Here is a 25,403-nt window from a genome sequence, read left to right as displayed (position 1 = left end):
CTCTCTGAAGTCACCCCTCCCCACCCCTATGGGAACAGCTAATTAATTGTTCCTTGAACGCTCTGAGATGCGTCATCCTCTGTATATTTACTTACACTGTTCCATCTCTCCGGACATCCTCCTGCTTGTCACTTGACTAAGTCAGCTTTTGAGACTCGGCTTAGGTACCGCCTCCTCCAGAAATCCTTCCTGGATGCTTTTCCCTCACCCCCTCAGACTGGACTAGGCCCCCTCCTCTGGCTTACATAGCCCTGAGTGTCCAGTGTCCCAGTCTGATCACACACTTTTATGACTGTTTCCATATGAAGGACAGACCCTGTCAATCACAGACACAGGGCTAGGAATACATTTTTCAACGGGCTTCAGTGGGATCATCTCTGCCTCCCTTGCCCTCTTCCTGGGCACCCTTGAAGGTGAGTTGGAGCTCCCTGGCCCTGCCTGGCTTCCTGCCAGTTTGAGGCTGTAGTTTGGGATTGGGAATGTGGTGGGGGTGGTCTTCACTAGCTGTAAGACATCTGTTGAGGCCCCACTGATCTGGGTGTGTGGGGTGGCTGCATTCGCCCCACTCTCAGTAGCCCCAGCCCCACAGTAGTCCCCACCTCAGCCAACCCCCAGCAGGAGTGGGGGGCCCCCTCAGTGGCCCTTCCCTTTGCAGGCCAGTCTCCTCCCACCTCCGTGTGTGTGTGTGTGTGTGTGTGTGTGTGTGTGTGACTCAGTCTTGTTCAACTCTTTGCCACCCCATGGACTGTAGCCCACCAGCCTCCTCTGTCCATGGAATTAAAGTGGGTTGCCATTTTCTTCTCCAGGGGATCTTCCTGACCCAGGGGTTGCACCCCGGTCTTCTGCATTGTAGGCAGATTCTTTACTCTCTGAGACACTAGGGAAGTCCCCCACCCCGACCTCCATACTCTTATTCATATTGCTTTCTCCTGAAATCTCTCTTCCTCCCCAAATTGCCCATTCTTCAAGACCCAGAATCAGTCCTACTTCCAAAGCCCACACTGACACAGCTCAGGGGTGGCACCCTGGGTCCCCAGTTTCTCCACCACCCAAAGGGATGAGGCCACAGGTTCCCCTCTGCCCTCTCCACCCAGCCCAGCATGTGACCAGAATACCCCAACCCCACCCAAGCCCCACAAACACACTGTTGATTCACTGAAAGTCTGGGTGGTTTTCCCCACATATCCCCTGCCCCCCCACCCCCCACCTCAGGAGGACTGCTTCTCAAGCACAAATTTATTACAGAGAGCACACTAACCTCTTTTATAATCTCTAAGGGCATACCAACTACAAAAATATCAGGCTCTCAAGTGTGGCCAGCTCGGTGTGGGGTCTGGTTGAGCCATGACTTTGCTGTGGGATAGGAGCCCATGGCTTCCTCCTGGGCTGCCTTGCAAGCCATGAGAACCCCCAGAGTGAGAGGGGTAAAGCTGTAAGATACAAGAGGCACTGCGTCTCATCACGGTGGTGACGAGAAGCTCAGGGGGCCAAGCTGGAAGGCTAGGCTGTCCTGGCCTGAATCGCCAACCCAGGTCAGGAGAAGGCTTCAGGGAAGCCTGGAGGCTGGTGGCAGGGCCGGGCATCGGGAGGGGCCTGGACCTGCTTCCTGGGCCAAGCTTGCCTTCTCCAGAGCCCTTACTGGCTTCCCAAGGTCAAGAGGGGCAGACCAGAGCCTTCCCAAGGCTCGAGGCTCATAGTGCTGACGGACTTCCATCCAACCACAGCGAGCCCCGGCTGGTCCTGCTAAATCCCCGGGACCTGCAGGCAGAGCTGGGGCCAAGCAGGGGGCTGCCGTGGCCATGGTGATGATGCTGGGAGAGCCGGGGAGGGACGGGCTGGGAGGCAGGGACACAGCAGTGCGGCCTTCCCTGGCTCAGAGCTGGGCACCATTGGCCCGAGCACCTGGCAGGGCTGTCTTCCGGAAGGCCTGCAGAGCTGGGTTGTGCAGCAGCGTGTACGCCAGACCCCAGCGAGCCCTGCCGTGGTGGGCCCTGGGCCTCGCTCCTCTGGCCACCAGGTCCTTGGCCTGTAGCAGCTGAATGCCTGAGAAGAGGCCTTCTGTGAGTCACTCAACAAACACCCGGCCAAACCCTGCCCTCCCCCCGCCACCCCAGCACCAAGATGGGGGCCGAATCTGAAAATTGCCCGTGTAGAGTCGGGGAGGTTGACGAGACAGGGGCTCCGGGTGCTATTTCACAGGGTGGGAAGCCGGGAGAAGTGTGGGGCTGCAGAAGGGGTTTGTTCAAGCTCAGGTGGTCACCCTCTGGGTGGCCGGTAGGAGAGGGAGAGGAGGAGCTCTGTGAAGGCAGGGCTGGGACCAGGGACTGGAGGCAGCTCAGTGTCCCCCTCCCTACTACACCCAGGCTGCAGGGCAGGGGAAGACAGACGGCTTAGAAGGAGAGTAGGGGTGGCCTGGGTGGGGCGGTGACAGAGCCCCTTAGCAAGACAGCGGTCTCATGCCCAAGTGAGGACTAAGTGTGTGTGCACACATGTGACAGACAGTGTGTATATGTTAGTATCAAGGAAAAAGTTACCCTGAGATGGACCAGGAAAATTCTCACTTCTTCTCTCCCACAGGCAGCCCAGAGAGGAAGTAAGCATTTTCCTGGCCCTCTCTCCCTTGCCTGTGTTGGAGAGGGGGGCGTGCCTTCCTCCTGGAAGAAGCCAGCTGGGTTCCACCTACCCCCATCCCCAGTGGAAGGGCGTACCTTCCTCTTCCTCCCCCAATCTGAGGCCATCCCGGGGGGTCACGCGGGGCTGGGGCCTCTGAGTCCGCAGGAGCAGGGTGCAGAAGGCTGTCGCAGCTGGGTGTGACTGGCTGACCTCCATCTTCAAGAAGTTGCAATATGTGTGGTAGCCTGGGTGGGGGGTGCAGCGCTAGCTGGGGAGGGCCCAGATGCCCCGAAACACAGACCCGGGGAGTGTCCTGCACACCCTGGATGTGAGCGCGCGGCCCCCTGCACACGCCCACGACTCAGGGTTACGGGCATCCTCCAAGGAGACTAGGTCAGGGCAGAGCCTCCCTCCCTGCTTGGCCAGGCTGAGCATCCCCCACCGTCAGCTCCTGCCCAGTGACCTTACCGGGGTCAAGAGTGGCAGCTCTAAGCGGCAGCAGGCTGAGGTCCATCCGGCCAAGGTGGACGGCATTGTAGAGGGCGGAGAGGAGCACTCTCCAGGCGGCCGCCATGGTGCCCACCAGCATGTTGATGGGGAAGAGAAGGAAGGTGGCTGCACAGAGTGCTCTTCTGCGGGCCGGGAGAAGAGGGCTGAGGCAGGTCCCCACACAGAGGCCCTTCCTCGGGTCAGTGTCAGACTGAGATGACCACAGCTGCCGTGCATTTACTGAGCACACCTCAGTGCACCCACCTTGTGCCTTATGTCTGCCCTCTTAACCCAGCTCACCCATTCCCCCAATCTGGGAGGCCCAGACAGATGTGGTGACTTAGCTAAGGCTGCCTAGCTGGTCAGTGGCAGATTTGGGGTTTCACTCCAGGTCCACCTGGATTTTTCTATGATCCTGGTGTCTCCCACCTCCCTCCTCTGGGTCCCTTGTCCACGACTCTAAGCCTCTCCTGGGGCCAGCATCTCCCACAGCCTAGCGGAGAAATGACATGGCTATTAACCTCCTTCCTGCAAAGAGGGGAGCAGGGCTGATCCCCAAGACAGGGAAACTCAAGGGGGTATTTCTGGCCTTGTGACAGGTAAACAGAGGCATTTTGAACTAAGCTGGGCCACGGCAGCCTCTCTCTGTGGATAAGGCGAGCTCTTTCTACCACCCGCTGGGGTTCCCTGTTAGAGAAAGGGGAAAGACAGCAGTGGAGGGAGAGGGGGACAGAAAGGAAGACAGGGAAGAGGCGGCCAAGGGCCTGAGGGAGCTACGAGCCCAGGAGCCACCTCACCGGTTGGTCAGCCCTGGGCGTCCATGGTGAGTGTCCAGAAAGAGCCAGTGGGCCGCCACCTTCTGCAGGGTCACAGCCAGGACCAAGGTCAGCCAGAAGGGCCTGTGAGAGGTGAGGGGATGGGGAGGGTGTCACTGTTAGTGGCCCTTGGGGAAGGGGTCTCAGAACCCTCAGCCTCTTCCTCACTCACCACGAGGACTTCAGGTAATGGAGGAGCAGGAGGTTCCTGCCGTGAAGCATGGGCATGAACACCAGGAAGGCCAGGGTCAAGGTCCCCAGGAAGAAGAGGATCTGCTGTACCAGGAGTCCTGCCAGCATCGGGAGGAGGGGCGCAGGCATCAGCCCACCCCCTCCATTCCCAGGCACTCAAAGCTTTGGAATCAGGTAGACCCGGTTTCAGATCCCTGCTCTGCTGCTGTTTAGCTGGGCCACCTTGAGCAAGTTACTTAACCTCTCTGAGCCTTGGTTTCTTCCTCTGTAAAAAGGGGAAAGCAGCCCCTACCCAGGAGGGACGCGCTGAGGAGGCAGTGAGACGAAATCTGTGGCCACTCTTGGAAAACCACAAAGTGCTTTGCAAATGTTATTTTCCCCCCAATTGCTCCTGCATCCTTGAGGACAAGACAGTATTTGAAATTAATGTTTACATTCCTACTGGCCAGAGCCTGGCCCATGGTAGGCACCTGAAAGCTGTCTATTAAAATGATGGGCTAATTGTTTACCTAGGATGTGTACAAAAGGGCTTCAGAGGCTTAAAGTTTACCAATTCAAGGAATTATGACTTTTAGTGCTAATAGTCCCTCTATCCCTTTATCATCTTTTCCCACCTTACCCAGAGGGGCGAGAACTGAAAGAAGCAGCAGGAAGGGAACTCAGGTACTTGCTGGCTTCAGCCCGCTCACATTTGAGAGGACTTTACTCACTGCAGTGCCCAAGGGAAGAATCAGAAACTTGGAGCATGGAAGGGTCCTTGAAGTCCACTAGTCCAATTCTCTCAGAGTAGGACACCCTTTGCAGCCCCCAGTAATGGCCATATAACCATGCTAGTGGAGGATGGGGAAGCCTGGCATGATATAGTCCACGGGGTTGCAGAGAGTCGGATGTGACTTAGCGACTGGTCAATATCAGCCATGCTTGAATACTCCCATTGACAGGGATCTCATTACCTACTGAGAGCCCATCATGATATAGCCCTCCCTTACAAAAGCAGGAATGTGCCTCCTTCAACTTTCCAGCCCTGGGTCACCCTCTGTGCTAACACCTGGTAGTACCCAGGAGCCAACCTAGTGAGGGATGTTCTTTCACCAAGGGCTCCTGCACCTAACCCCTCCCTCTCATCCCACCTGTGCGGACTCCCTGAGGGCAGGGGAGGCAAGGTGGCTCCTTCCTTTTGCTTTTATCCCAGAGCCAGCTCCAGCACAGGCAGACCTGCAGGGGCAGCCAAGACCTGCAGTGCATTCCTTCCGCTACTCAGGCTAGCGTCTGGGGTTGGAAGGCGGTCAGTGCTGAGGTCAGGTGGAGCGGGCGAGGGGGGCTCACCAAGGCAGGTAAAAGCAGTCTGGTAGGCAGTGAAGCTCATCCAACAGAATATGGCCTGGCGGGAGGGGTGGGGGCTCTGGGTCAGGGGGCCTATGTCCAGGGCACCGCCTCGGTGCAGAGCTCGCAGGTTGGTCCTAGGGTGGGAGTGAGGAAGGCAGGGATCTCAGGGTGCACACATGCTTCCTTATTCCCAGCTCTGGGCCAGCCTCTGGCTGAACTCCTAGTTTAACCCACAGCCACGGGCAGGGAAGCCCAGGGCTGTGGGAGCCCAGTGGAGCCTACTAATCCAGCCTGGGAGGTCAGGGAGGGCTTCCCAGAGGAGGTGATGCCTGAGTTGAGTTTTAAAGTATGAATAAGAGTAAGTTGGTAGGGGGTGGGGCAGGGATCAAGGGAGACAAATTAAAACAGAAGACTCAACCTGAGCCAAGTCAGGAAAGTGAGACACAACAGTAGGGACAGAAAATGACTTGCAGCTCAGCCACCAGGGCAGGAGGCCAGGTTCCAGGTAGGCAGAGGCTTGAGAGCCTTAGCCACCTGACAGGAAGAGCCGACTCACTGGAAAAGACTGATGCTGGGAAAGATTGAAGGCAGGAGGAGAAGGAGGTGACAGAGGATGAGATGGTTGGAAGGCATCATTGACTCAATGGGCATGAGTTTGAGGAAACTCTGGGAGTTGATGAAGGACAGGAAAGCCTTGTGTGCTGCAGTCCCTGGGGTTGCAAAGAGTTAGACACAACTTAGCAACTGAACAACAACAACAAGTAGCGCCAACCCAGTAAGAAAAGATCCTGGAGCAGGAACCCTGAGGTCTGATCAATGTAAAGCACGGGTACCAGCTACCTGCTAAGTCCCTGGCCCTCCCCTTCCCACCCACCCCACTCCCAACCAGAACTTTCTCTCCTTCTCTGCTCACACTTCTTCAGTGTTCCTTACCATTCACCATGAAAGGGCAAGGTAGGCGGCTTGGCATTCAATATCCCACAAGAATCTCTCTGGTGCCCCAGGCGCCAGCCAGCCCACCCCCTCACCCACACTCACATTTGCTCTTGCTCACGCAGCTCCTCCCGCCCATAGCACCCTGCCTCCCTCATCTCCCAGTAGGACGCCAGCTCTCCCAGGTCACCCCTCCTCAGAGGACAAACTCCACACTTCAGCTCTTCATCAGCCATGCCCTGCATTAGTCACAGACGTTTCTCCGACCAGGCAGGGACACCCCACCTTCTCCACCCACTGCAGGGCAGCTGGCCTCAGGGACAGCTCGGTCCTGCAGGCATTCTCCCTCCCTCTAGTCCCAAGATTTTCCCCTCCTGGGTCAGGGGTCCTGCAGGCCCGACCTCTCCCCGACATCTGTATCAGGGGGTGTCAGAGCCTGCCACTGACCTGTGTGTCACCAGCGAGTGGACCAGCATGAGGAAGGTGAGCAAGCAAGACAGGACCAAGGCCGAGATGTAGCAAACTGGAAAGCCGAAAAGGAGCAAAGTGGCAGGTCAGGGCCTGGGGCGGGTCTCCTGGGTAATCTCTGACCTGCTGTCGAGGGACAGCTGGGTGGGAGTTACCCCCACCCCACAGCCACACTGAGCGGAGGCCTCTCGTCACTTTCCCTGTTCTCAGATCCAGTGTAAGTCGACAACTTTGGTTGGCCCATACTGCCAGGTGACATCTGATGGCCAGGATGGGAGAGGCCAGCTCTGAGGTTGCAGACCTGGCCCTCACTCTGGTCTTGCTGCTTCCACTGCTGTGTGGCCCCCAGTGAGGGACTCCATGGGGGTCTGCCTGGTGTCTGCCTCCAGTTTCATGACCTCCCGGCTCTGAGGCGTCAGGAGACCATTCCATTGCCCAGCCTCAGCTTGTCCATACCAGGCACACCGCTGGGCTGCCCATTTCCCAGCATGTTGTGAACCCTAAAATCCCATCAAGGCCTGCATTAGTGGCCTTGGTTCAGAGCACAGAAGATACAAGCACCCATCAGCGTGACCTGAGTCCATCAGAATGAGGGACATAACCGCTGCTACGCATCTCCTCCTCAACTCCCCATCCACCCTGGCCAGGAGTTCCTTGTATCAGCAGCAACTGGGAGAAAATGTATTGAACAAGCCTGGTCTTTAAGCATAGCAGAGCTGCAACCCTTCCACCCTATATCCACAGCCAGTCTCACTCAGTACCCTCAGAACAATCCCACAGGAGAGGCCCTGGGAGACGTGGGACCCACAAAGAAGCTGAGACTCAGAGCTGGTGGGCTTGACCCACCAGCCACACCACTTGGAAGTTATGGAGCAGGCTGTGCAATCTTTCGATCTAGGATAAGCCTGGGAGGTCTGCACCCTGATCTCATTAGTCATCTGAGGAAAGTGTTCCTGGTTCCCAGCAGAGACTCAGGAGGGGAGCAAACACACATGGGCCCGTGCAGCCACAGGTACTGGAGATGTGGGTCTTATCACTGACAGCGTATTAGGATCACCTGGAGTTTTCAGTTCCCATGGCCCAGGGACTTCCAGTGGCCCAGAGGTTAAGAATCTGCCTTGCAATGCAGGCATAAAATCTTCCTGCTCTTCGCTTCCTCTGGAACTCTGCACCTTCCCCCTTCCAGGCCCGGGTTTTGTGGATCAGTCTGTCTCCCACACCTGATCAGGAGTCTCGAGGACAAAGATGCCTTTAGAGCTTCAACACCCATCTTACAGGTAGGGAGATTGAGATCCAAAGGAGTAAACGGCTTGCCCAGGACACACAGCTGGTAAGTGATGGAGCACAAATTCTAACCTAGCTGGCCTGACTCAGAGTGCGAGCTTTCTGTGAAAGATGCCGGGCTTATGGTCCAGGTGTCGGATGGGTAGCCCTAAAACAGGCTCTCAAAGCTCAGAAGACATTAGCTTCTTAGGCTGAGAACAGACCAAAGGGCCTCAGATCTCATCTCAGTTCTACCCCTGGGTTGCCTTGTGCTTAGGGCATATCCCTAAACCTCTTGGGCCTCAGTTTGCCTTGCCTGTGAGCTGGAAAGGTAAACACTGATCTACTTAACCCCCGCTTCTAAGGAGATTCAGAGTGGGAGCATTTGGGCTTGGAAACTGCAGCATGTGATTGTAAGTGTCAAGTGTGTTGCCCAGAAACCATATCCCCTGTTCTAGACATGTCTGCCTCTTGATTTCCTGCTCTGTGAGAGATCAATGATGCTGACCCAACAGGGCCGCTGTGAGCAAGGTCTGAGCTTGGATATGGACTGATAAGGGTCATGTCTGCTCCTGCTTGTGGCTCAGATTGCAACCAACTTGGAAAATCTTGGAGATGTCATTTTCAGCCCATCCAGAGCTTGTCACCTATGGGCTTCAGCCACAGTTCCAGGACAGATTCTGGTAGGGGAGCAAATGCACTCAGGAAAGTGGTGGTCAGGGAAGGAAGCAGTCACTGCACACACCTCTGCCCACCCGTATTCCCTCCCTGATGGTCTTGGTAAGGAAGAGCGGCAGAGCAGTCATACCTCCACCTGCAATAATGGCAGCCTAAGCTCCGACCATCACATGTTACTCCTCAGGAGCCAGGGTGCCTGTGCCAGCCAGGGACTCCCTAGCCAGAAGAGAGTGTAGGCCACATGACATCTGACCAACAGGCCCTGTCTTAAGGTGGTGGATAGTCCCAGCCTGGGTGTTAGGAGACTTTATTCTTCTCTTGGCTCTATTTCTGCCTGGTTGTACAACCTCAGACCAGTTCTTCCCCCTGTATCAAGTGAGGATGTGTCTCAGTCTCCAGCATAGGGCTGTGGAGATGAGGTAGTGGGTAACAGGGCGAAGGGCTAGAGGAGGCATCAGACCACAGAATTGGCGAGGGGCAGCTGGTATAGTTTTGGAGCCCAGGAGCTCATTGTCAAGGGAAGGAAGGAGAAAGGAGGTGCCTTGAGGACAGGGATTGGGAAGAGAGAGCATTCGCCCTTCCTGACCCCACCCACCTGCCATAGGATTAACTCAGAATCCTGGCCTGCCATCCTGACACACTGCTCCCTTGCCTGCTTCCCTCAGAGCCCACGGCTGTCCCCTCAGCTCACACACTCCATGCCCTCCTCCACCTCCACCCCTGCAGAGCAAGGCAAAGTTGCTGGGGGTAGGGGTGGGGGTGGAGGTGAGAGATCCCACACAAGCTGACAGGGGGCCAGTGAGATGACCCCTTCAGGTCTCAAGACTCGAAACTGGAAGCTCCAGCCTCCCAATTTGTAGATGAGGCAGCCGAGACTCAGAGAGGGGATGCCCAAGGCGCCCCACATGTCCGTGGCTCCTGGGATAGAGCTCAGGCATCCCAGCTTGGGTCCCCACTGCAGCGCCTCGGGGGCTCCTGGGAGGCCTCACCTTCTAGAGCCCACAGGTGATGCTTCACCAGCTCTACCACCTCCTGCCTGTCCTCTGAGAGCACGATCCCAAAGCCGGCCAGCAGGTAGGAGACGTCCGTGGTGATCCCCGCCCTCACCTTCTGGATGGTGGGTACCACGCCCACTAGCAGCAGCAGGGCCACCTGGAAGAACCCCAAAATTAGGATGGCAGGGCCTGGCTGTGCTCACACCAGGCACTCCCATCCCAGGAGAAGTGTTTTCTGAGACTTCAGGAGATAAACTCCAGCAGCCCGTGGGCTGCAGCCACATGCCCATCACTCATCACAGTGTTCTTATCTGTCTCTTAGAGCAGCATCCTCAAGCCTCTAATCAGCCTGTTACAGATACGACTTTAGCCTCATCGACCCCAGACATGCTTTCAAGCAACTCAAGTGCACGTGTGCATCTCTGAATCGTCTATCTAAATTTAGTATGAAATTTCCAGTTTTCCCATGTTGGAGAAAGCAAAGTGTCCCCTAAATGAGCACAGGCATTGAAGCTAGCCAGACCTGGATTCGAATTTTGGCTACCCCGAGATATTGGCTATAGGAACAAGGCCAAGTCAAATTCATCTCTCAGCCTCAATTTCCTCCATCTGTGAAAGGGAGAAGACTCATACCTACCTCCCAGGATGTTCCGATTTTTTTTGTCTCTTTTGGGGGAGGGGTGGGGGTGGGGGCGGGGATTTATCAAACATACATTATTTCACTAAATCTTCCCAACTGAAAGGAAGTAATTCTATTTCCTCCATTTCACAGACAAACTAGTGCGTTCAGGGATGTTGAGTACCTTGTCCAACATCACTTGAGGTGAACAGAAGAGTGAGGATTTAAATCTATGTTTACATGACTCCAGAACTCATGCTCTGACCCTGTGTGAGCCCAACAAGGGTTAGCATCCCCTCCCTTCTGGGTAGGCCAGCATTCCCAAGATGGCCAGAAGCAAGAGGATAGGATTGTGGGTGGGGCTCTTGGAGAGTTGAGCCTAAGTCATCTCAGGGTTGGGGGTTGGGAGCAGGGGTCCAGAGGCAAATGGCATGACAGAGAAAGGACATACCTGGTAGATGGCCGTCCCTGTCAGGGTGACTGAAAGCACCAGCTTCAGGGGGAGTCGGAATCCTGCAGTCCCCAAAAGGAGGGGTATGGTGAACCCCAGCACCACCCAGGCCCCGGAGCCCCATCCCGCCCAAAGGACCCAGGAATAGGACCAGGGCTCACAGGATCCTGGACCACCAAGACCAGTCAGGGGCTTCCCCTTGTCTCCTGGTGACAACGGTACTAAAGGTAGGAGCTGGCCTTCTACAGCAGCTGTTCTGTGCGGATGAGGGGTGCGGTCACCCGTCACTCTTGACCTCAGCTCCCCACCCCATACCTCGCTGCGGAATGTAGATGGAGTGTCTGAAGTAGATCCAGGCCCGGGACGCGAAGCCATGCTTGCAGGTGTGAGAGCTGAGGAAAGACCCAGGCAGGGGGCAGCTCTCAGGAGAAGCTCCTGCCCCAAGCCTGGGCCCCAAGGTCTGGCTGATTCTTCAACTCTGTCCTACCATGGGGCCCAGCGCCAACCTCCCAAACAAACCTGCCTGCCCAGGCCTGTCCCCCAGCCCAAAGGATGTGCCTGGAACCTCACCTGCTTTTCAGCTTCTTCTGGCAAAGGAGGGTCCTCAGATATTCTTCAGAGTAGCTGCTCTGCAGCCCCTGTGGGGACAGAGGACAAGAAGGTGGGACCTGTCTTGAGCCATCCCTGGGGCCCTGGCTCAGGGTACCTTGCTGGGCACCCAGTAGGTGCTCCATACAAACCTCTTGGCTGTGGTAGAGTACAGAGAAAGGGCACCTTGTGGGCATAAGGGCCCCCCAGAGCTGTCCTCCCCTCCTCCTTAAATAAAAGACTAATCCGTCTCCTAGCTAAGAACTCCCAATGCTGGCAAGTCTTTCCTAAGGGCTTTTTCCAACCCTCCCCTGCTTTGCTCAGTCTCTTCACATCACTGCCTTCCTCCTGGCCCTCTGGCCTTTGCTAGCTGAGACGGGGGCTAAAGGGATACTATGTCCCACGAGTTTATCCCTGACCAGGACACAGGCTGGGCCGTTTTGGGTCAGATGCCCCAGGCCTCTCCTACTCCAGGGAGATCACAAGGGTGACCTGATTTGTCTAAGCCACATTCCAGGCCTTAAGCTGCCTGCCAAGTGGCAGAGGTCCACAGTAAGATGCGGTGAGCCCCTGGCCCCTGATCATTTGGAAAATATAGGCCAAGTCACCCATTGCCATGGGAACCCTGGGATCCAGGGCAGGTGTGGATCAGCTCAAAGAATGACTGTGTCCTTTGAGGATTAAAACTCTTTGACCAAGGGCCAAAGAGGATTTTATTTCTCCTAAGACTTCCCAAGAGGAAAGGCGTGCAGTGGAAGGAGAGGCTGAGAAGATCCCCAGGAGAGGAGGGAAGGGCCTGAGCAAGGCAGAGACATGCCGGTGTATCCTGGGGAGCCGCTCTCCTCCTCTGAGCATCTGGAGGGCAGTAGTGACAAGTACTGAGGACCCTACTGCTACCCTGTGAGCATGAAACCTGCAGTCAAGGGGGCCAGCGGGGGATCCAGGGCCACCCTGGAGACACTGAGCCCACCCGCCTCTTCTCCCCCGTGGGGTCCTCACTCCTTCTCTGGTTTCAGTCCCAGCCCCTCTGTTGAGCTCCAGGCCCAGGGTCCAGCTGCCCGCCAGACCCCTCGGCACCACACACACACAGCTGTACATCGCCCCCCGCACACCTGCTCTCATCCAGGGCATCTCGCCAGGAACTGGCGCCACCACCCACCTGCTGTCTGTCCTGGATGCCACCCTTCAAGCCTTTCCTTCAACCTCCCCATCTGCAGAGCAACCAGCCTTTTGCATCTCTGTGGGGTAGTTTCCCTCCTCCCCCTCTCTCACCAGTAAAAACCTTGGACCCCTCCATCACCCATGCTCTGGGATTGCAATTCTCGCACTGTAAGTATATCTCTGTATCCATTGCCCGCAGCACGCTGGGAAGTCCAATGCAGGTCACCCAGCTGAGTCTATAGCCCCAGCCCAGGACCTGGCATAGGATAGGTGCTTGGAGAATGGAGAATATGATTGGCGTATCTTGTAAGAATTCTCCCTTGCCATGACATCCACACACACCTACCCAAAACTTCGGAAATATTTGCTGAGTGCCTACCATGTCTGCCATCTCTGCCCTGATGCTGGGAAAGTTTGAAGGCAGGAGGAGCAGGAGGTGATAGAGGATGGGACGGTTGGACGGCATCACTGTGTCAATGGACATGAGTTTGAGCAAACTCTGGGAAATGGTGAAGGACAGGGAAGCCTGGCGAGCTGCAGTCCATAGGGTCACAAAGAGTTAGACACACTGAACCACTGAACAGTGTGCCAAGACCTGCCCGATGCTGCAAACCATGCAAGAGTGAAACAGATGCAGCCCGTCTCTGCCACTCACACTCTTTGCCATGCCTGCAGTGCCTTTCTTTTTCTCTCCCTAAGCCAGATCTTCCCTGTCCTTCACCCCCTGCCACGTCTGCTTCCTCCAGGAAGCCCTCCAAGCACGACTTAGTTCTTCCAGCCCTCCCCTTTACCCAAAGTTATCCAACCTAGGGTTGATGTAATTCAGGTGCTCTCTGAATCATGTCAGCATCTACAGAGCTTCTATTAGGCCCAAGGCCCTGGCCTGTCTCATTTCTCCAGCTAGATCCTCTGTGTTCCAGAAATAGGGCTATGAGTTCCCTGTCTTCCAGCCCACTTCTCCTTTGTTGAGTCCCCACTCTGCAAACAGCTCGGTGCCCCAGGCATCCTGGGTGCCAGCCAAGGGTCTGGCTTGGCCTTTGCTTGGGGAAGGATGACTCACCAGTTCCTCAGTGACTCAGCAAGTGTTTTCTGAGTACCTGCTATGTTCTAGGCCATACACCAAGCATGACCACATGTAGGAGACCAAAAGACCTGGGTGAGTCCAAGGTGTCTTGAGTGCTGAGTACAAGCCCACCCAGCCCTGCACCTTTACCTTGGAACCCGTGGCTGCCCCATGACTGAAGCTTCTCACCAGCTGCACTGGGTACCAAAGGCTCAGGAATCCGAGGCCCAGAAGCAGAGGCAGCGAGGCCAACAGCGAGTAGTGCTTGTAGATCTGGAGGGACGGACAAACACCAAGATACATCTGCCTTCTGCCTCCTTTCCCCAGTCAAAGACTGAGATTCATTTCCCTTTCCAGCTCACAGGGGCCCCTGAAGGTGATCGAGGGTGCGTGGGAAGGCTTCTGGTTCTATTACTATCCTACAACCTAGGTCACTTGGCACCGACTCCTACTTCTCCTTCTCGGGCCCCACAGAGGTGCTTGCCCCTCCTCCAGGCCCCTAGACTCCCCGGGCCCTTTCAGGAGCCAAAGGGAGGATGTTTTGTGAGTCCCTCCTACCCACCCCAGGGGACTGCCGTGGGACCTGAAACAGGAGACAGCCACCTTCTACATCCCTATGTTCCTGGTGCTTTGACACTGGCCTGTTTTTGTTTTTTTCTATGACAGTTTGCAACCTGAGCAACTGCGAAGAACATGCCCTGCCTCCTGGGGCTGAGGCCCTCCTAGGGTTGAGCATGGATTCATTTATCTGTTAATGCCATATGTTTTTACTGAGAGCTTAGTATGTGCCAGGTCCTGGCTGGTGAAAAAGACCAACCAAGTCCTTACTCTCACGGGAACCACCTAAGCTTCAACTCTACCCTGAAGGATTCGTGTTATCAGCTCCATTGTGGGAGTGGGGTGGAGTGGGTGGGGGAACCTGAGCCTCAGAAAGGTGATAAGGTGTTCTCAAAGAACCTGGCACCACTTGGCATCATTGCATATATTTGCTTGTTTGACTGTGTGTCCCCTTCCAGAAAAGGCAGCTCTTGGGATGCCAGGGACTTCATCCGTCTTATTCACAGCTCTACTCAGGGCCTAGAAATGCCCCTGGGACAGAGAATATACTCAAATATGTTTGTGGAATGAACTAAGGCAGGAAGGGATAAAGCTGGATTCAAACCTGGTTGTCTGACTATGTAGGTTACACTCACACCCTTTGGGCTCTGGACCAGGCAGCTTCACACCCTAACCAAGCCCAGTGAACCAGGGTCTGAGGTTCTGGAATTCTCTTTTTAGCCCTCTGAGGCCATCCCCCGACTCAGTGCTTGCATTCTGCAGCTTTCTTCACTCCTTCTCCAGCCCGGCCAAGGGAAGTCTGGGCAATTAATAATGGGGAGATTTCAGGGTTCCTCTCCCTCCTTCTCTGCCCCTTCCCTCCCTTCCCTCTCCCAGACAGGAAGCTCCTGAGGGCATGCCCAGCTGTCTCTCCCACAGAAGGGCCGAGCTTGGAATGAGCACATGGCTAGAGGCATGAAGCCCATGTCCAGTAGAAGGCAGCAGGGAAGCACGTAGACAGAGATGAAAGGAGCCTCGCCGGCTGACGCAGCTCCCCCATGCCACGCTGTCCCAGGCTGTCCCGAGTCCGTGGTTACCTTGGGTGACTCGGGACACTCTGCCCTTTGCCAGACCTGGACCCCCAGATGAGCCCAGGACAGCAGGCTGCCGAGCAAGTGGGCAGCTCCATGTCTGATGGTGGCACAGGCAGCCAGCGGATAGTAGAGGGCAGGGTAATAGAGCAGAGCCAATATCTTCCACGGCCCTGGAAGGCAAGACAGGCAGAGAGACACACGATGGAGGAGCAGAGGTGGGGCCTGGGTCCCGCCCATCCCCACTTCCCTCCCGTCTCTATCTCCCCAGCCCCTCAGCTGATTCAATAGGCAACAGCCCTGCATTCAAGCCAGGCTCTTGACTAGTATCACCTCCGTGATCTTGGGCAAGTTACCTCTTGAAGTCTCAGCTTCCCCATCTGTAAAATGGAAATAAGAGAGCATATTAGCCAAGATCAAAGGAGAAGGTATATGTAGGGTGCATAGCACCGTGCCTGAGTTAGTACTAAATAAATTCAGCTACTATTTTATTAGTGTTCCCATCTCTGACCCTTGGCCTCCACCACTGTAGAATGGAGCTAATATCTGCACTTTGTGGAGTTGTTGTGAGGATCAGATGACCTAAAGAGGCCACGCTGGAGGGTGGTGGCTCCTCTGGATGGTGGCTGTGCTTTCTACCACCACTTCCTTAAGCCCAGATCAACTCTCCAGGACCCCTCCCTATTCCCCTCCCCACGCTCCTTCATGTTCACACGGGACTAGGCTGTCTGGGGTCTGGGGGACTCAGCCTTTGCCCCCTCACCCAGGGGAGCAGAGTTTGTACAGGAGCCAAGAGAGCAGCATTGACCCAAGGATGGAGTGACAAGATTCCAGGCACTGTGGTGGGACAGTTGGCGAGGGTGGTGGGACAGTGTCTTCTGGCCAGTGGCTCATGACTGGGATCAGGAGCCCCAGTGCTCTGGAGATCTACCCGCCTGCTGCCGTCCATCCAGCCCGGGGCAGGAGCCATGCTGGGTACCTTGGCCGGGTGGTGAGGCGAGGCTCAGGAAAGGCAGCGGGTCCTCGGTGGGGAGTAGCAGGCACAGGGAGCTGAAGAGGACCATGAAGACGGCGGCAGGCACGGCCCGGGGCCTGTCTCCAGCCAAGAAATCCACAGGGCTGGTACAGAGCAGGGGCAGACAAGAGCGAGTCACTCAGGCCCTGCACGCCCGTTACCACCCCGTGTTCCAAACAGGGGGGAGGTGGAATCCTGCTTTCCAGACGGGGAAACTGAGGCCCCTTCATGTATTCATTCCACAAATATCTGTGGAGTGCCTCCTACGGATCCAGACCTGGGCCCTATGGCAAGTGACTCAGGAACACGCCCCCCTCCCCCCAACACACAGACGCAGAAGGAACAAGTCTAAGCACTGCTCCCCCCCACCCCGCCCACTCTGGAAGCTTCAGGAAACGGCCGCCTCCACACTAATCGGTCTGTCTGGGCTGGCAGACCTTCAGAGAGCTGGAGAGTCACAACATCCTTATGCAACGGCCGCCGCCCTGGCCTGGGAGTGGCCCCAGGGCAGAGGGCAGACAGCGGGCACGGTTATCCCAGGCATTGCCCCTCTGAGCTCAGAGCAAGCCTCTGAGACCCTCTGCTTGCTCTAGCTTGCCTCCATGCCCAGAGGGCTCTATCCTGCTTCGTTCTCCCCCGGGCCCACCCCTAGGCAGGGCAAGCTCTTTTTCCAACCAGCTGGTGCAGCAGAAACCCCCGGCTCATTCCCATCAAAACCAGTATGGCAGGCCCCACCTTGGTGTGCAGTTCTGAGTGCAAGGCTGTCTACACTGAGGCTCTGCCTACCACCTCCCCCGATTCTTCAGTTTCTCTCACACTTGCCTGCCCAGTCCCAACTCCTCAGAGTCATCCCCACCCCAGGCTCTGGGGTTGCAAGGCTGAAGGAGGCAGGGGGAGAAATTTCAGCCAGAGGGGCTGGAGGTCAGTCCCTCATAAACTTATGTCAGTAGGAAACACCCTCAGGGAAGAGGGCGAAGATGGCGCGGAGTGATCATGGCCTGTCCAGACCATGGGTTGCCTGGCCCGTCCAGACCATGGGTTGCCTGAGGGGGTGTGTCCTGGAGCTGGGCCCTCTTGGGCTCCATCTCCCTGGGGTCTGGAACAGGAGTGGGTGCCCCTGAGCGGGTCCCTCCCCTTCTCTCTGGGAGTCCCAAACAAACCTGGAGATCTCGGTGGGGGGGCAGACGGGAGAGCCTCCAGACTGAGAGGGTTCTGGGTGTCACTGAGGCCCAGGTACCTAACAACTCACCACACTCCCAGAGTGGCCCTGTCAGCTGGGCCCCCCAGAGAGGGGAGCCCAGGCCAAGGCACCAACCTGGGCAGCCCGGGCCTGCCATGCCCGCAGCGGGGCCAGAGCTGGCGGCGCCGCACCAGTGTGGCCAGCAGGAGCAACACGAGGATCTGAAAGAAGAGCACAGAGGCGGGGCTAGGGTGCCCAGGCCTTCCCCAGGGGCTGAGTCAGAGCCCTCGGCCCTGGGAACCCCCTAACCCCCATGCACACTCGGGCAGCATGTTGGGGACTGGCACGGAGGTGACAGAAGTTTGAGAGGTTAGACTCCGTCTGCATCCTGGTTTGGGTCCCTACCCTGGGAGAACTCCCAGTACCACCACCCCCCACTCCCATGTTTAGGCTCCCAGTGTCTCCCTTCACCACCCCAGCCTACATCCCCCTGTTCAGGCTGGCAGCAGGTCAGTTTGGACTCACCGACAGCACGGCCAGGCAGGTGTGGTAGAGGCCGGGTGGCACGTTGGGCTGGCAGGAGGGGACCAGCCTGCAGAGCAAGTGAAGGCTGGTCAGGCTAAGGTAGGAAAACCCCAGGTGTGCGGCGAGGTCTGGGGTTCCAGGCTCCTTATGCTGGGGCTCTACTCATCACCTCCCTTGACCCCTCTGATCGCTCACACACAGTTCCACCTTCTCAGAGCTGTTCTGGGCCCCATGACCCTACGGGGTGCCGGTCCCATACCAAGGCTTCAGGTTACAGGGCTGAAGGAGGCAGAGGGCTCCCAGGGGAAGACATGGGAGAAACAGAATGGGTCGACTCAGCCTTTCTCTCCATCAAGGCTCGCTTCATTCCTCCCTCCTCCAGGAAGCCCCCCAGACTGCTCCAGGTGTCAAAGGCCTCTTCTCCAAACTGCGGCTGAGCATACCACCTGGATCCAGCAGTCAGGCACTTGGTTCTGTGATCTGCCTTTCACTCACTGGTATCTGAGTTTGGTCTGTCTGTGACTGGAATGATCTACCTTGGTCTCCCAGGATTTATGTCTCTACTTGTTTTACTTTTGCTAAGGGCTGAGCACTGTGTCAGTGAAAGGTATCAGGTGGAAGCCCTGAGCTCAGGATTGGACCTGAACCTAGAAGGGCAGATAGGATTGGGTTCCTGCGGGAGGACTAGACCTCTGGGTTTGCCCAGCCAGAGCCTGGGAGCGCCAGCAGGAGGCCACCAGTGTGGACGGGGCCACCAAGTTCTGGCGGATGAGGCATCGGAGGAAGCCCCTGCTGCAGCTGGGCCTGCCCTGCCTAGGGGTGGGGGTAGAGGGCTCACCCACCCTGCTGGGCTCCTTCCCCTGTGTGGACAAGACGAATCTCAAGGGTGAGCCTGAGGACTCTGCACTAGAACAGCCCAGGCTTCCTGAGCTTGGAAATATCAGACAGTGAGCAGCAGGAAAGAACCCAGTCCTGTGGGCTTGTCCTTCGGGTACAGGGTACAGAATAAGCCTTTTTTGTGCAACTTCTTGGCCCAAGCAGCTCCAGCCTCTTTCCACAGCAGAGTAGTGCTCGTGGCAGAGTAGGCGCCACAGGGGACCAGGTTCCTTCTGTCTGCGCTCAGGCCTCACACAGCCCACTTACAACTCTGAGGCACCTTACTGGAGTACGTGGGGTGGGGTTTGGGTGAGGAAGGCTCCCTGACCAGCCCCAAGAGTCCAGAGCCACCACTCCTGGCCATCCCTGCTGACATCTCATCACTTGACAAAGTCCGACTCAATCCTGCCCCCACCCCCAGGCCCAGCCAGAGCAGGGGCCTCCGCAAACTGTTCCTGGGCAGCCTGACCCTTTCCCATTCATCCTAGACCAGGAGGCACCCTGGACCCCTCCACGGCCCTGTCTGGGGGAATCACTGGCCTTTCTGTACCACCTGGCACCCGCCTCCATCTACCCTTTATTTACCTCCATTTGGCTGAGACTCATGGACCCTCAAATGTTTGAGGTCTGGGCAACAGAAATTTGGCTGAGCAAACGCTTGGCTGATGGCCCGTGGACCCATGTTTCGTGCTATGCGGCAGACAAGATGGCACAGACACAAAGAACGCCATGGTGGGGATGGTGGGAGCACGCTCCTTGAGGGAGTGCAAGCAGATAAAGATGAAGAGGGGGAGACATATGGGGCAAGGCCTCGGGGCGGGTGGTATTTGAGTTTGGAAGATGGTTAGCATCTCTTCAGGCAAACAAGGGCCAAGGGAGATCCATGCGGAGGAAAGAACAGGAGAAAGTGCAGTGGCGGGCAGCAGCGAGTGGAGCTGGGGCAGCACAAGGCTTTCAGCTTGACTGGAGCCCAGAGGGCAGGCTGAGGGTCGGTTATAGCAGGCATGGGAGGCACTGAGCGTGTTTAAGCAGGACAGTGTTCCAGATTCTAGGAGATTTCTGTGGCTAGATTTGAAGGACTTCCCTGGTGGTTCAGTTGTTGGGAATCCACCTCCCAACGCAGGGGACGTGGGTTCAATCCCTGGTCAGAGAACTAAGATTCCACATGCCGTGGGGCAACCAAGCCCACACACAAGTGCTCTGGGGCCTGTGTGCAGCAACTAAGACCCAATGCAGCCAAATAAATAAACATTAAAGACAAAAAGAACAGCCTAGTACTCACTAAGCATTGAATAAGTGCCATGTACTGCTTGTTCCACATGCTAACTCAGCTGTTACCTAAGAGGTAGATGCTATTAGGATCCTCCTTGTGTAAACGAGGAAAACAAGGCTCAGAGAGGCTAGGCGTCTTGCCCAAATCACACAGCTAGTAAAGCACCAGAGACAGGATTCGAACTGAGGCAGTCTGACTCCGGTAGCCGCAAGTGAACAGGACGTGAAAGATAAGGAATATGTGGAAGCTATTAAGCTGAACCATATGAAACTGCCATTTCTTTACATCAAAGACAGTTGAGTATCAGCATTTTCAAATGGCTCGGCACAAACAGTCTCAGAGGTATTCAGGAGGAAGAATTGACATGACTTCATGTGGAGGAGCGGAGGGAAGGGGCGTTTCTGGGATGGCTGTAGGGGCCTGGGCCTTATCCCAAGATGAAGACTGAGAACCAGCGTCCAGTGGAGTCCAAGGAAGCAGAGGCCTGGTACTGGGCAATTCAGAGGTGGTGATGGGCACTCGGGGACAGAGGCCAGACTGCCAAGTGGTGAGGACAGCGGGACAAAGGAGAAGCCAGAACACTGTTTCTAGAGTTTGACTCTGAGCGAGAAGCTGCACAGGGCCCCACCCAGAGCAGAGGGTAGAGCACAGCTCTGGGGGTGAGACAAAGAGGCTGACTGTCTGGGGCGGGGGTCTGCAGGCCTGGGGTCCAGGGAGGCCTGAAGCCCTGCTCCCCGGCCCTGTCCCCCTCCCACAGCAGAGTGACCTGCGCATCACCCTGGCGTTGGCCTCGCTTGGTAGGAGGGCAGGCCATGGAGGAAGCCTCCCAGTTCCGCCTTCCAGGCAGCTCTTTGAAGTGGTGGGGAGGTGACTGACATCCTGGACAGCTGCCACAGATGTATTTGTGTCCCCAGGCTCTGGCTGGGGAGCTCAGTATTGATGATGGGTGGATGACACATGAGCACACGGCAAGTAATGCCCGTAACCTGGCCGGAGGAGCCTTTGCGGGGAGGAAGGAGCCAGCCTGGCTTCCATAGATCAATCCTATGTCCAGAGAAGACCCCTGCCAGCGCATCCCATCCCCATCAGATGCACCCCCACCCCCAACCTCTCCAGCCAGGCCCTGGTGCCAAGGGGGCACGTGGGTAAGTGTGACCAGGAGGTTGAGTCCATCCCAGACACTGTCACCAGTTCCCACGACCCTGACTCCAGCCCAGTGAAGCACGGGGGGAACCCCTGTCCAGAGCTCCTCCAAGTTTGGGGGCACCACCTCACCGGGGTGTCTGACTCACACGGGAAGAAGTGAGTCCAAATTCACCTCCTTGGGATTCCCCTGGGCTCCCAGCTTCCCACGCCCACCTCAGCAAGAAGCTCGACTTGGTTGGGCCAAGTAAATAGAGTCAAACAAAGTTCTTCATTTTCACCTGCAGTGGGAGAAGGGAGCTACAAATACGAGATGTCACCTACCTCAGAGGTAGTGCTGCTCGTCACTCAGTCCCTGCCACGCTTCCAATTTTATTTTAAGGCCATGTCTAAATACCGGAGCCACGGAGCTGGCTGCAGGCAGCCGGCCCCAGCCAATGCCTGGGTCCTGAGGTGGCTATGGACACAGCTTCCAACTAAGGCCTTAACTTGGGTGGAAGTCTGTGTCCTCCTGGGGCTCCTGGGACCCTCTCTGTTCTTCTGCTTCTCTCAGCTCACACACACACACACACACACACACACACACACACACACACACGCAGCAGGAACCTGGGGAGCCCTGGGCTTTCAGGCAAGGGAGGTGGGTACATTGTGCTGACCGCAGGACTGCATCCCAGGTGGTCAGAAGCCCAAGTTCTCCAAACAACACTCCTTCCCCCAGGCTGGGGTGGGGCCTCCCTCCCTGCCGGGTGACCCAGGCCTGGCCAGGCTGCAGCCCGGCCCCTGGGAAGGCACCAGAGCATTTTCTCTTCTCCAGTTTTGGTTGCTGATGGAGAACAGATGTGCACACATCTGGCTTGACACCGCCCACACCCCACCCCCGGCCTACCTCACCTTTCCAGTTCCCCAAACCCTCAGACAGAGCAGGGAGGTGGGGGATGGGGCCGAGGTCAGGAACAACCATGAGAGAACTGGGCTCTGGGGCCCACGCAGGCTGGGTGTCCTTGGCAGCATGGGGGCACAGGGAGGTCCAGCTCCTCTGCCAGCTTGCCCAGATTAAACAAAGATAGAGGGATCTGGGCAGAGGCAGCCGTGGGCCGAGTCCTCAGGCCACACAGGCCTGGGCAGAGGCCACCTCCCTCCCCTGACCTGGCCCGGGCACTCCTGCTGAAGAGAACTGGATCTCCTATCTCCACAGAGCCTCAGACCAGCTTGCTCCAACAGGGCAGCCTGTTCCCCCAGGCCTCTGCCTGACCCGGGCCTGCTCAGAGAAACTGACGCTCATTAACAGCGCACCCAAGATGGTCACCTCAGAGACCAGTAACCCCTTGAAGGCAGGACCAACTTCCCTCAGCCACTCACCCAGCACTCTCCGTCTTGGCTACAAGCCAGAGTCATCCAGCCCAGTTGGATCTGACTTTGCAAGAGGGGCCCCAGGAGTCTATTTTTGAAACACACCACAGGGAGTTCCCTGGTGGTGCAGTGGTTAGGACTCAGCGCTTTCATTGCCAGAGCCCGGATTCAATCCCTAGCCAGGGAACTAATATCCCGCCGGCCATGTAGCATGGCACCACCATCCCCTCCAAAATAACAGTCAAAAAATAAACACACCACACAGGTGATAGTTAGGTGCCTAGCCTGGCCAAGGTCCCCCACCTCAAGTATCTTAACACCAGCGCAAGGGCTGTTCTCACAGAACAGGGGAGGAGTTGAAACCCAGAGAGGCTGTGACTTGCCAAGGGTCCACAGAGCAAATGAGCAACAGAGTCCCTCTTAGCAACCCTTGCTCAGGGTCTTCCCCACCCACCCCCCAATATCAGTAACCTCTGCCACACCCCACATGCTGGCCAAGAAGAGCCAGAGAGAGTACAACTCACCCCTCGGGCTGGAGCTCCTGGCCACCCTGGGGCTCGTCGATGTACCAGCTGTCATAGGAATCCTCATCGTCAGTGGCCCCGGAGGAGGTCTGGTTCCCTGCTGCCTGGGTGGACATCCTCAAACCCTTCTCCTCTGACCCCGAACAAGAGGGAAAAAACCACTATAGATGTGAAAAGAGGCTTAGGGGGAAAAAAAAAGAAGAAAGAAAGAAAACCCAAACAAAGAAAGGTTTCTCTTTAATCCTAAAGGTTACTTTCTTGCTTTTAGCTTTCTGGGAAAAGCCCGTCTGGGAGTGAGGGCTGCAAGAGGAGGGAAGGGCTTCTGTCCCCTCCTGTCCCTTCCCGCCCAGTCTCGTGTGGTCTTGCAGGAGGCTATTATCCCTCGGGGTCGGTGCCCCCTCGGGGTCCCTAGGCTCTTGCTAGAGCACCTGTCTGTCTCTTTGTGACTGGCCACCGGTAGGCTTTGCCTCAAAGCACCATTTTCAAGGAAGTTTTATCCAATCCAAGCTGCTCACAGAGACCTCCCCCCTTCCTTCCCCTCCTCCCACCCACCCAGATGGACCCACAGACACACACTCAAGGAAGGACCAGGGAGGAAGAAGCTGCGGAGATGAAAGGGTGGGCGGGCAGCGGGCGGGCTCAGCACACCCGGCTGGACTCTCCCAACTGGGCTCCTGTCCCCTCCCGCTCTCAGGGGTCCAGCCCAATCCCCTCCTCTTTGTTCAGGTTCCCTGGAGACCATCCCCCAGCCTCAGCCTGCCCCTCACTGGCCCCTGTGGGCGCCACTGATGGGAATATACCCAGGGTCCTCGCAAGCCCCCCTCCCAAAGGTGGAGGCCCGGCTCCACCGGCGGTCCGAGCCTGGGAAGAGCGTGGCCTGGAGGGCCAGCACCTCACTGCACCCACATACCTGCCTTCCGCGCCTGCCCCAAATCGCTCACACCTTTGCCCAGCACATCTACTGGGCCCCTACTTACAAGACAGGCATTCTGGTAACCCAGGGAGACTGCTGGGGCTGGGCCAGGGGTGGAGGCAGGGGAGGGAGCCCGTCCTTTCCCTCTCCTGGAGGAACATGTGTCCCTCGCGGGTAAAACCTTTTTGTTTCTCCAACTAGATTTCACAAGGAGATAACTCACCCCCACAAGGCATTTAAATTAGTCCTTTAAACTCAAACCAGACCCGCGAGTAGGCAAGAGCCCTGCCTGCCTCCTGTTCCCCCCAGAGTGTGGGGTGTGGGTGAGGAAGGCAGGAGTGGGATTCCTCTCCCCTTCCTGGTCCCCAACTGTGGGTGGGAGTACAGCAAGATACAGACGAGGCAGAGAGTGGTTCTCAGGACCCTACTCCTGGGTGGGAGTCAGACCCCCTCCCTGAACTTTTGAGGGTCCCTGAACTTTTGAGGGTCCCTGTCCTTTCAATACCCCACAGGTGCCTGAGCCACTGCCTTACCCAGCTAAGGCATTCATTCAACAAGCTTTGGAAAAGGACATTTATCTATTTATTGTTTTAACACAAATTCACTGAACACCTACTAAGTGCCAGCACTGTTTGGGGCCCTGTGACAGGAGAGTCTACAGTTTAGGAGGATACAGCAGTTTAGGAGGAGCCGGTAAATAAGCTCAAATCTGAAGATCACAAAGGGAATGCAGATTGCCTGGCTGTACACCACAAGAAACTGAATTTGGTCTGAAAGGACGGGTTGGGTGGGCTGGAGGGAAGCATGTTCCTGAAAGAGGAAACAGCCTGAGTGATGCTCAGAAGGGTCAGAGCTTGAGATCCTAAAAGGTGTCCTTCCAGATTCTGCAGCCAGGCCCACCAAGCCTTCCAGAATTAGGACGTGATTTTGCCCTGTTGGCCTTGGCTCCTCCCTCTCCTTCCCAATGGCTCCTTTTCCGGGAAGAGGGCTCCCGCCACCCCTCCCCTCCCCCACAGAGACGTCAGTATCTTGCTGACTCAAAGCTGAACCTGAACTTTGATGCAACACAGGAGCCCACACTGCCCATCTGATTTCAGGCATGTGGGGGTGAATCCTGCCTCCCAGGCCCCACTACGATCTAAGGACAGAGCTGGGTCTCTGCTCCTCTGCCCTCCTTCCCCCTGATGCATGGTTGACTGGGGCCACACAGGCTATCTAAGCTGGGTTTGGCTCGCTGCCTGCTCCGGTGACCGTGACTCCTCCATGGGCCTGTCTCATGCACGCTGCTGTTTCTCCAGGCAGGTTTCCAGAGCCCTCTG

At 56.6% G+C, this 25,403-nt stretch overlaps 2 protein-coding genes across 2 annotated transcripts in view; one reads left to right on the top strand and one right to left on the bottom strand.

Moving 5' to 3' along the window:
• Nucleotides 1-1,873: 1,873 nt before the first annotated feature.
• STRA6 (signaling receptor and transporter of retinol STRA6) lies at nt 1,874-23,302 on the bottom strand. Its single transcript, XM_052659527.1, has 18 exons — nt 23,172-23,302; nt 18,003-18,069; nt 17,613-17,698; nt 16,262-16,401; nt 15,639-15,662; nt 15,289-15,455; nt 13,805-13,927; nt 11,413-11,480; nt 11,158-11,234; nt 10,843-10,904; nt 9,767-9,929; nt 6,816-6,891; nt 5,436-5,569; nt 4,090-4,207; nt 3,900-4,001; nt 3,082-3,245; nt 2,709-2,858; nt 1,874-2,043 (listed from the first exon to the last, which is right to left on the bottom strand). Exons 1-18 carry the CDS (start codon nt 23,285-23,287, stop codon nt 1,874-1,876), a joined length of 2,007 nt encoding a protein of 668 aa, XP_052515487.1. The 5' UTR covers nt 23,288-23,302.
• Nucleotides 23,303-23,959: 657 nt separating this feature from the next.
• CCDC33 (coiled-coil domain containing 33) overlaps nt 23,960-25,403 on the top strand; it is a 138,570-nt gene continuing 137,126 nt past the window's right edge. Inside the window, 1 exon segment of the mRNA XM_052659526.1 lies at nt 23,960-24,163. Coding sequence (XP_052515486.1) covers nt 23,960-24,163 — 204 coding nt within the window.

Source organism: Budorcas taxicolor, chromosome 21 (assembly GCF_023091745.1).
Source record: "Budorcas taxicolor isolate Tak-1 chromosome 21, Takin1.1, whole genome shotgun sequence".
NCBI classification, from domain to species: domain Eukaryota; kingdom Metazoa; phylum Chordata; class Mammalia; order Artiodactyla; family Bovidae; genus Budorcas; species Budorcas taxicolor.
This window is presented reverse-complemented; position numbering and strand designations above follow the sequence as displayed.